This window comes from Mastacembelus armatus, chromosome 16 (genome assembly GCF_900324485.2).
Source record: "Mastacembelus armatus chromosome 16, fMasArm1.2, whole genome shotgun sequence".
Taxonomy (NCBI): Eukaryota; Metazoa; Chordata; class Actinopteri; order Synbranchiformes; family Mastacembelidae; genus Mastacembelus; species Mastacembelus armatus.
In genome coordinates, this window is record NC_046648.1 from 10,095,125 (window position 1) to 10,105,592 (window position 10,468).

Here is a 10,468-nt window from a genome sequence, read left to right on the forward strand (position 1 = left end):
TGGTGTTTTTTTTCCTCCAAAAAACACTTCCTCTAATAGTTTTGGTAATTCTTCTGTGCTGTTGCTGGTTATCTCTACTTCGTCTCTATTTTAGAACGCTAAAACGGTGCCCATCTGACCGCTGTGCGGTGAATCATTATGTCATGACACGCACGCAGCCTACGTGTCACGCACTTGCACAATTCCGCTATCAGGTCCCCACCCGCACATCCACACATCTCCAGTTATTTATATTGTATATTATTAACGCCCAATAAAAGGAATATAGCAGTTTTTATTTTTGATGTGCACATTTCCGTGAGCGCTTGAATGCAGCACGGAGTTGTGAAACCGTGGTGGAGAAACGTTTAAAATACTTTCACTTCCGAAAAACCTCAGGGGATTGTTCGCTATGAAGAGAACAGTCCATGTAGTTTACAGAAAGCAACCCACTGATCTAATTCCTTTGAACGGGGGATTTTTTTTTGTGTGTGTGTTTGTTTTGAATTTGAAAGTGTAGTGTTTGCAGCGCTTTGGTGTCGGCGCAACAACAATGGTAGGATTACATTTTGTTTCTACTGCAAACCTTTCTCAGGGATTAGTAACGTCCCGAACAAACACAACTGCTGTATCTGATGGCGATGACGCATCAGGTTGTTATTTCAGCTGCACGTGTAGATGTAGAGAGAAAGGATTTATTTATATTTTTTTTAATTTTAGCTTCGAATGTCAAAAGGAGTCCTCAGTAAGGCGTGTCGATTAAATGTGAAGAGTTTAGGAACTTGTACCACATCGCTGTCAGTGGTCTGATCTTTAATGTAGTTCACTGATCGGCAGCTAAATGTGTCAGCCCACAGAGATAAACATGCATCAGATGTACGTTAACATCCTCACCTATCACCGGGAGCTGCTGGTGTCCAGGCTGAGGAGCGTTCAGTGCGTCCTGGACAACCTGTTGGTGTGTGGCTTCCTCTGTGAAGAAGATGTGGAGATTGTACAGCGAACTGTCACCAAGACAGATCAGGTAGGAAAAAAAAAACCCAAAAAAACAACAGTTTTATTTTCTAATATGTGATTTTGAATTTCAATCCCAAATAAGATAGATTTGTTATTATTTTTATAGGTGCGCAAAATCTTGGAGCTGGTCCAATGCAAAGGGGAGGAGGCCTGTGAATACTTCCTTTTCATCTTATATACAGTATGTGATGCCTACATAGACCTCCAACCATGGCTGAAAGAGATCAACTACAGCCCAAGCAATGACATGTCAGGGATGAAAGTGGTTAACACAGATCCAAGTACGTGTTACAATGAAGTGTGTAACTGTTGCACAGTCTCTAAAACTGGCCAGATCTTGTAGTCTTGGTTGCTTTTTACTTTATCTGATTTTTTTTTTGATTTTTTTTTAATGAGAACTGTTTTACTTTGGTGGTTTGCACTTACGTGGGATCATGGTGTACGTGAGCAACATGTTGTTCACTCCTTTTTCCTTTAACTCCCACACATTCTTCTTGCTCCAGACCTTTGTATTGTTTCCACAAATCAATGGTGCTCCTTTATTTGTGAAAGTGATATGTTTGATAGTCATGCAGTCTGGTATGTTTTGTGCAACTGTCCTGTTCCTTCTAAACTAAACACCAAACCTGTCATGTTTTTGCTGATTCAGTGGAATCCTGGCATGGCAGCTACAGTTTTTTTTTTTTTCATATGGGTATCAATGAGATTTATGTTCTGTGTTTGAGTCTGATGTCTAAACACAGTTTAGGAGGAAGCTCTAGTAACTATGGAGACCAACTGATTAGTTTGAGACAACCAGCAAAGCCACAGGTTACTTGCCTGTCCTCGGGTTTACTGAGGCTCGGTCCGTTCTGCTGTGGGCTGGTCCGACTGCAGTCTGCCGGCGGGGTTTCTAGGAAATACGTAGGTGTTCTCCGGAATCCTGGACTGCAGGCCTGGAGTCCATTCGTCGCCTTTTCTCACTCTCCTTCTGGCCGCTGCAGGGTTGTCTCATGAAGTTGGTTGATGTGAGAGGGTCAGCTGGAGATGTTTGCTTGCTGCAGGTTGCTGCTTGCTTGCCCTACTCTGCGTGGGCAGTAAAAGCAGTCTCTACTTCATCTTCATAGGTGCTGTCTTTCTGAGGTGTTTTTCTCTGTTAATTAAGAGATTAACCTATTTTTTAAAAGTTTTAAGAACATTTTTCTAAGATGGGAACAATAATATCTTTTTCCAACACATGATCGACTTAGTAACTAACCAGAGTCAATTGTTACAGCTACATCATAAATGAAAATCCAAACTTCCCATAGTTATATGAATTAGCTACAAGCATGAATAACAGATAAACAATAGCACAGCTTCTCCATCACACCGTAGTCTGTCAGTGATTCTCTGTGTAAGTGTGGTCACACATGTCACATATTTAGCAAAGCAGAAATAACAATAACAAGACCAATTCATAAGTCATTGTATATGTTTCAGGTCTTGTCTGAAAAGGGAGTAGTTTCAAAGTATTTACAGCAGGATGTAAAGCAAAAGGGGGGGGGGGGTTCTTTGTTAAGAGCCAGTGATCTGCTCCTTATCAAATGGAGTTTTGACAGTGCAGTACTTGTTGGTGAGCCTGTTGTTTACCTTAGTAGGTCACTAAGAGTTTTAGCGCCATCAATTCCCAGAGGGTAAAAGTCTTGGAATGTGAAGATTCCAAGACAAATATTTGCTCACCATCCCCTTTCCAGTCTGAGGTTATAATCAATATTTGTTTATAGGAAAAAATAACAAACAAAAGAAACAATAACTGCATTCATCCATCTTTCAGCAGTGAAATTGTCAGCAAATGCCAATGTACCAGTGGTTTGAGTCAAAAGAAGAACAAAAAATGTCTAATTGTTCAAATGCGTTATGTCTGAAATGTAACTTTGGTTATCAGTCATAGCTTCTGTGTTGCACTAATTCATGTTTATTCCCTTTAAGTCAGCAGGTATTGTAAGAGGTTGAGGCATGAAATGAGCCGGGACACGTCTTTCATCATGTCGTATGGCCAGCAAGAGGAGACCCGTCTGGAGGACCTCTACACTGACACTCTGATGGAACTGTTGAGTGACTCCAATGAAAGTCTGGGCTTTGTGGAGAATCTGGACCAGTTCCTAGGTGACCATGCAACATTCAATCCCGAAGGTGAAGTCATCTATGTAATGGGGGATGCTGGTGTAGGGAAATCTATCCTCTTGCAGAAGCTGCAGAACCTTTGGTCTAAAAAGGAGCTGCAAACGGATGCCATCTTCTTTTTTAAGTTCCGTTGTAGGATGTTCAGTATCTTTAAGGACACAGAAAAGATCTCCCTCAGAGACCTTTTGTTCAAGTACAACTGTTACCCAGATCATGATCCAGATAATGAAGTGTTTGATTACATCTTGCGTTTCCCAGAGAAGGTTATTTTTACATTTGATGGCTACGATGAGATTCAGGAGGATCTAGACCAGCTGAATGTCCCTGAAGTGGTGTCACCAGAAGATAGTGGACACCCCCTCCAGCTGCTCATTAGCTTGCTCTGTGGCAAACTACTCAAAGGCTCCCAGAAGGTGCTGACAGCCCGAACAGGGATCGAGATCCAGAGTAGGGTAATCAGAAAGAAGGTGGTTCTGCGGGGGTTCTCCCCAACTCACCTGAAGACTTACATCGACCTGCACTTTAAGGAGCAGGAGCACCGAGAGCTGGTGTCAGTTCAGCTAGATGCTAGCCCCCACCTGTGCGGCTTGTGCTCCACCCCACTGTTTTGCTGGATTGTATTCAAGAGCTTTAGGCACTTGCACACCATGCACGATAGTTTTCATTTGCCTGACACCTGCATCACGCTCACTGACATCTTTCTCCTGCTCTCTGAGGTGTTCCTTAGCCGCTCGGCTTCACCCGCTCCATCTCTGTTGAAGAAAACCACTCGATGTGCCTCAGATACATTCAAAGCAGGACTTGGGCCTCTTGCTGCTTTTGCCAAGCTGGCACTTCAGGGAATGGAGCGAGGTAGCTTCATCTGCAGCCAAGAGGAGATCACTGCATGTGGTCTGACAGAGGAGGACCTGCCCTTGGGATTTCTTAGACCTGTCAATGAGTATGATGCCAGAGGAAGCTCTGCTAACTTTGAATTCCTCCACATGACCCTCCAGTCTTTCTTGGCGGCATTTGCTCTAGTAGTAGATGAGCAGGCTGCTGCAAACTCCATTCTTAAGTTTTTCACAGAGTGCAGCAGGCAAAGAGACCCATCCTGTCATTCTTTTGACTTCTGTATCAGTAGCTCTTCAAAGCCCAGTGAAAACAAGCTATTTGCAACTAATGAACACCTCCAGTTCATTAATCTGTTCCTGTGTGGGCTGCTGTCCAAGGCTCATGCTGGTCTGATGCAGTATCTGGTGTCTCCAGTTTTACTCAAGAAAAAACGTAAGTTGCTAAAATCCTACCTGTCGACTAGTGTAAAGTCCCACCTCCATGGCTTACCGCACTACAGTGGTAACGAAGGCAAAAAAGTCCATGTTTTGCCCAACTTCCTGTGGATGCTGAGGTGTATCTTTGAGACAGGGAGCAAAGACATTGCTCAGATGACAGCGAAAGGCATCACAGCCAGCTTCATCAAGCTGGGTTACTGTAATGTCTACTCAGGTGACTGCACTGCCCTGAACTTTGTGCTGCAGCACCGTCAGAAACTCCTGGGGCTCGACATGGATAACAACAACATCAGCGACTATGGGGTGAAGCAGCTGAAGCCTTCATTCTGTAAGATGACAGTAGTCAGGTAAGCAGTACAAACTAATATAACTACAGTACCTTCTGATCTCCGCTGACTGACTATATATAATACATGGAACGCTGTGCACTAAAGGAATTGCTTGTCTTCAGGCTTTGTGTCAATCACCTGTCAGACAGCAGCATTGAGATTCTTGCAGAGGAGCTGTGCAAGCACAAAGTTGTGGAGGTTTTGGGGTGAGTACACCAATCAGTTCTTCCAGCATACAAAAAGAAAAAAAAAAAATTATTCTATTGCAATATTTTTTTCTTTAAAAGTAATTCATCTGAAAGAGTACCACTGACACCCGCTTGATAGAAGTTTTTAGTAAGAAGTCACAGGTTGGGAACCATTCATTTAATGCCTTGTACTTATTAATTGAATCTGAAAAGGCAGCAACTTTGAAAACAGTGAAGTAAAAAGTGCAGTTTGAACTAGGGCGAAGTGGAGTAGAAGCATAAAGTAGTATTAAATGATCATATTCAAGTAAAGTACAAGTAACACAAATGTGTAGTAAAAGGTCCTCTCATCAGCTTTTCTGGAGCTTTTGATGACATTACACAAAATCCCGGTTGTCTAGTAATTGTAACTGTTGAGAGTTTCATTTTTCTGAACACTATATTGTAAGTGCATCTTGTTGGCTTATGTTGTTGGATGGAAGGTTCATTTTTGACATCAGAAGTAGAATGGTTGACATGACATGTCAAGTTTTATTCCTGTTAGTTTTTTTGGGTAAGGCAGGAAAAGTCCAACTGAGAGGAATTAAAAAGGACCAGTATGTAAGAAGTTATTATATATCTGATGTGACATGTTTTCTTCAGAGCTGCTGTTCATTTGTTACAGTTTTTTTTTTTTCTTTGTCTTCAGGCTTTACAGCAATCACATCACAGATGTTGGAGCCAAGCTAGTTGCTCAGATCATTGAGGAATGTCCAAGGCTGCGAGTTGTCAAGTATGTTTCTAACTTGTACTAAGAAGAATGAATCATAATTCTAAAATGAACATCTTTGTGCGTTAAACTGATACTCTCACTATCTTGTCCTTAGGATTGGTAAAAACAAGCTCACTAGTGTTGGTGGGAGGTATCTGGCCAGTGCAATCCAGAAGAGCACTTCTATATTCGACGTGGGGTGAGACTTCTTCGCTGGTTTATACGTTTTTCATAATCAGCTGATGAAAGATCAGTACACGCAGCTTGTTTGTATCCAGCTGTTCGCGTGAAAGTGCTGAGGTTAGATTGAAAAAGCTGGTGATAACAGAGCAGTGGCTTCAGTGAGACAGGTCTGTTGGTGTTTCTGTGCTTTGGGCTGCAGCACATAGAGGTTTTGATGCTTTGGCTTTCAGAATGTGGGGGAACAGCATTGGCGATGAAGGAGCAGAAGCGTTCGGAGAAGCTTTGAGGCACCACCCAAGCCTTACCAACCTCAGGTGAGAAGACGGGTGACTGCAGAAAAGTTGTGTAAAAGCCACTGTTTAAATTGAATCATTTCTGTTTTCTAGTCTATCAGCCAATGGTATCACATCAAAAGGTGGGAAGCTCCTGGCAGAAGCACTGAAAGAGAACAGCGTCCTCAAGATATTCTGGTGGGCAAGTCACTTTTCTTTTTAGCTTAGTGATTATTACATTTCTAACACAAGGACTCTGTGTAGAAGAAGACATCTATGCTGTTGTAGGTTGGTGCAGAATGAGCTGGCTGATGATGCAGCTCCACCCCTGGCTGAGCTGGTTAAGGCCAACACAGGCTTGAGTCACCTATGGTAAGAAAAAAAAACACACGCAACACGCTGTATTTATTCATGTGACGTCACCACAGACATGTAATTGCTTAAAACGTACCTGCTTTGCCTATTTGTCCATAGGTTAATCAACAATCAGTTCACTGCCTGTGGGATCCGACAGCTCGCTGAGGCCCTTGCTCACAACACATTACTCAAAGAGATCTGGTGAGGAACAGTTCTCAGTGTATTTTCTTTTATCCTAATATCCACAAAGAGTCACTGGTGTGTAGCCTTCCATCAGTTCTAACACTGAATTTTTATCCATCTGTCAAAATGTTAATAAACTCTCAGCTTCATTATAATGGAACTATAATGGAACCAGAGTAAGTTAAGAAGAACAGTGGTTTTCTAGCTTTTATTCTCAACATTTCATGTGTAGAGCAAGACTGCGTCGTTTCTTCTTTCAAAACTTACATTACGCGTTGATGTTATAGTGAGGACGGCACATACAAAGAGCCTAAAAAAAGCATAAACAAGCAGACTGCTGGATGTTTAAATAAGATACTGTTCACCATAGACAATGGTATGTTCATAAGGTGACCCCCAACTGCCCAAAGAATTTGTTTATATATTGTATATATATCAAAAGCATTCTTCTTTTATCAGTGGTTTTCTAGAACACAGTACCATATAATGTATGCTTTTAGTCCTTCATCCTGAAAGGCAATTTGAGTTAGAAGTAAATAACAAAAAATAGACTTTTTGTAAAATGGTTATTATGGCACAGGGGTGGTTAAGTGCCTCATGTTTAGTGAACTCCATTTATTGAACACTCCTAACTCATTGTAGTAGTTGACATGCAGCTGACAGCATGATCACCCTTCCCTCTTGATACCTTTGTGTTCTGCCTCTGAAGGGGAGTGAATGTGAATTTGACTGAGAGTCTGATGGTGTCTGGTCATGTTCCTACAGTGTGAAGGGCAACCAGCTCTCTGCAGAGGAAGAGAAACAGTTTGAGGCAGAGAAAAGGCTGCAGTTCCACTGACTGGACCCTTCGCTGGACAAACGTGTTGAGTAATGTCTGCATGGGAGTAAAGCTGTAGCATTCCACTGTAGGAATGCACAGCGTTAGTAATAACAAACTGTACTGTATAGTGTTACACTGTATGCTCTCACCTGCACCTGCTGTGGCCACAAAGTCTGCTGTCTTTGAAATATCGTATATCATCTTTTGTTAATGACGTTATGATCTGAAAAAGAGGATGTTTACCTAGACTTTTGTCAAAATGTTTGACAGTTTTCCATACACAAAAACATATAAGTAAAAAGGAAGTGGAAGCAGTGAAGAAAACAAAAAGAAAATGACTTCCTTTTTCATGAACTGTTGATTTCAGGCACATTTTGTTTTGTATGAATATTTGCTGAGAACAATTATTTTATTTATTTATCGACGGGAGAAATGTATAGGTATATTTCAGTCTGGCGAGCACAAATGAAAGATGACAGCATACTTTTTGTAAGAGAAATGTGCCAACTGGTGGTTAGATATGACATTTCCTGCATGAAATTGTCTTCAGTATTTTGTATTTGGCTAAAGTGAACCAAAGTAGTGAGTAAAAGTAATAAAGAAAAAGTGTTCTTGATTAACAGACATTTGTTGGAAAAACACAATCCTTATCCACATTTCCTATGATGTCCTTTGTCTGTCCAGCTGCACTATCTTTCCTTTGGAAAAGTCAAAGTAAAGCTTCAAGGTTATTGTACATCACAATATGGCTGGTAATGTAATTATGGATGCAGTTTAAGTTCAATGTGCACAGCTTTCTTAAAAAATGCTATTACTAACACAGAAATGAATCTGAAAGCCAGCATGCTCATGGGAATTTCACTTTCACTTTCACTCAAAAAAGGGTAGAGGGTAGAGTAAAACTAATAAAATCATTGCTCCCTGCAATCCTTCATCCCCACTGCCCTCAGGATCCACAACACCTTAGCCAGTGGCAGATGATAATTGACTACTGTCACTACTGACTTACTAAAGTTTATCTCGTCTTGTCTTAAATAGCTGTTAGTTTGAAGTGCCTGTTAAATGTACTATTAGAGATAACAGTATTTAAGTTTAAACAGATTTAACAGACTCGTGTAACAACCCCTCAGATGCTAGAATAAATTAGCTAACTGTAGTCTTGTAGTGCATTAATAACACTGTGTTAGTTTTATATATGATAATGTACATTTTAAAATGTAAGTGCATCTGATATATAATCCCTTCTACTTGAGTAGGATTTTCAATGCAGGATCTTTACTCGCAATAGAGTATTTTTTACAATGGGTAGTGTTATCCCAGGTTTCTTTTCAGCACTGTAGCCAGGCTGACAAAAAGTCACAGCTCCGTTGAGCCCAGTGTTCCCTTAGCTCTCAGCAGTGATGAATTTATGAGTTTCTTTACAAATAAAATCACAACTATTAGAGATAAAATTCAGCAGATGCTTCCTATACCTGCAATAAATGAATCTTTTACTACAGTAGCTCTTGAATCATCTGTAGGACCTCAGTTATGTTTAGACTGCTTCTCTCCTATAGATCTCTCTGAATTTACATCAGTAGTTGCTTCATCGAAATCATCAACGTGTCTCTTGGACCCCATCCCGACTAGACTGCTTAAAGGCACCCTGCCATTAATGAACTCATCTTTATTGGACTTGGTAAATTTATCTCTAGTATCAGGCTACGTACCACAGGCCTTTAAGACTGCAGTAATCAAACCTTTACTCAAAAAGCCTAGTCTTGATCCAGGAGTCTTGGCTAATTATAGACCAATATCCAACCTGCCATTTATTTCTAAAATCCTAGAAAAAGCTGTTGCTAAGCAACTATCAGACCACTTACACAGGAATGAACTATTTGAAGATTTCCAATCAGGATTTAGAGCACATCATAGTACAGAAACAGCACTGTTGAAAGTTACCAACGATCTTCTCTTAGCCTCAGATAATGGACTTGTTTCGATACTTGTCCTCCTAGACCTTAGTGCAGCATTCGACACCATTGACCACAACATCTTATTACAGAGACTGGAGCATGTGATTGGTATCAGAGGAACAGCGTTAAAGTGGTTCCAATCCTATTTATCGGACAGATTCCAGTTTGTTCATGTCCATGATGAACCTTCCACACGAACAAAAGTTAGTTATGGAGTTCCACAAGGTTCTGTGCTAGGACCGATTCTGTTCACCCTGTACATGCTTCCTTTAGGATATATCATTAGGAAGCACTCTATTAATTACCACTGCTATGCGGATGACACTCAGTTATATCTATCTATTAAACCTGTTAACACAAACCAGTTAACCAGACTTCAAGCCTGTCTAACTGACATAAAGGCCTGGATGACCAGTAACTTTTTACTTTTAAACTCGGAGAAAACAGAAGTCATTATATTTGGGCCTAAAAATCTCAGAAATAACTTTTCTAAAATTATAGCTACTCTAGATGGCATAGCCCTGGCCTCCAGCACTACTGTAAAAAACCTTGGAGTTATTTTTGACCAGGACATGTCCTTTAACTCACACATAAAACAAATCTCTAGAACTGCATTCTTTCACCTGCGCAACATTTCCAAAATTAGGAACATCCTGTCTCAAAATGATGCAGAAAAACTAGTCCATGCATTTGTTTCCTCAAGGCTAGATTACTGTAACTCATTACTATCTGGATGTCCTAATACCTTAATAAAAAGCCTCCAATTAATCCAGAATGCCGCAGCCAGAGTCCTGACAGGAACTAGCAAGAGAGATCATATTTCTCCTATATTGGCTTCTCTTCATTGGCTCCCTGTAAAATATAGAATAGAATTTAAAATCCTTCTTCTCACATACAAATCCCTTCATAATCAAGCTCCTTCATACCTTAAAGACCTCATAGTACCATATTATCCCAATAAACCACTTCGCTCTCAGAGTGCAGGCCTACTTGTGGTTCCCAGAGTTCTCAAAAGCAG

At 40.8% G+C, this 10,468-nt stretch overlaps 1 protein-coding gene across 2 annotated transcripts; it reads left to right on the forward strand.

The window, feature by feature from the left end:
- Positions 1 to 372: 372 nt before the first annotated feature.
- nod1 (nucleotide-binding oligomerization domain containing 1) lies at positions 373 to 8,895 on the forward strand. 2 transcript variants are annotated; one of them, XM_026293757.1, is made up of 12 exons: positions 373 to 535; positions 830 to 1,003; positions 1,103 to 1,277; positions 2,947 to 4,759; positions 4,864 to 4,947; positions 5,618 to 5,701; positions 5,796 to 5,879; positions 6,094 to 6,177; positions 6,250 to 6,333; positions 6,424 to 6,507; positions 6,610 to 6,693; positions 7,441 to 8,895. In XM_026293757.1, the coding sequence occupies exons 1-12, from the start codon at positions 533 to 535 to the stop codon at positions 7,511 to 7,513; spliced, it is 2,826 nt and encodes a 941-aa protein (XP_026149542.1). In that variant the 5' UTR covers positions 373 to 532; the 3' UTR covers positions 7,514 to 8,895. The 2 variants fall into 2 exon arrangements, 1 of the variants encoding a protein (XP_026149542.1); XR_003294859.1 differs by lacking the exon at positions 7,441 to 8,895 and having other exon boundaries at positions 6,400 to 6,507; positions 6,610 to 6,673.
- Positions 8,896 to 10,468: the final 1,573 nt, after the last annotated feature.

What these genes read in the sequence shown, in the direction of transcription:
- nod1 (XM_026293757.1), top strand. An exon ending in AGTGGTTAACACAGATCCAA is followed by an intron (nt 1,278 to 2,946) that starts GTACGTGTTACA and finishes ATTCCCTTTAAG; the next exon opens with TCAGCAGGTATTGTAAGAGG. An exon ending in TGTAAGATGACAGTAGTCAG is followed by an intron (nt 4,760 to 4,863) that starts GTAAGCAGTACA and finishes GCTTGTCTTCAG; the next exon opens with GCTTTGTGTCAATCACCTGT.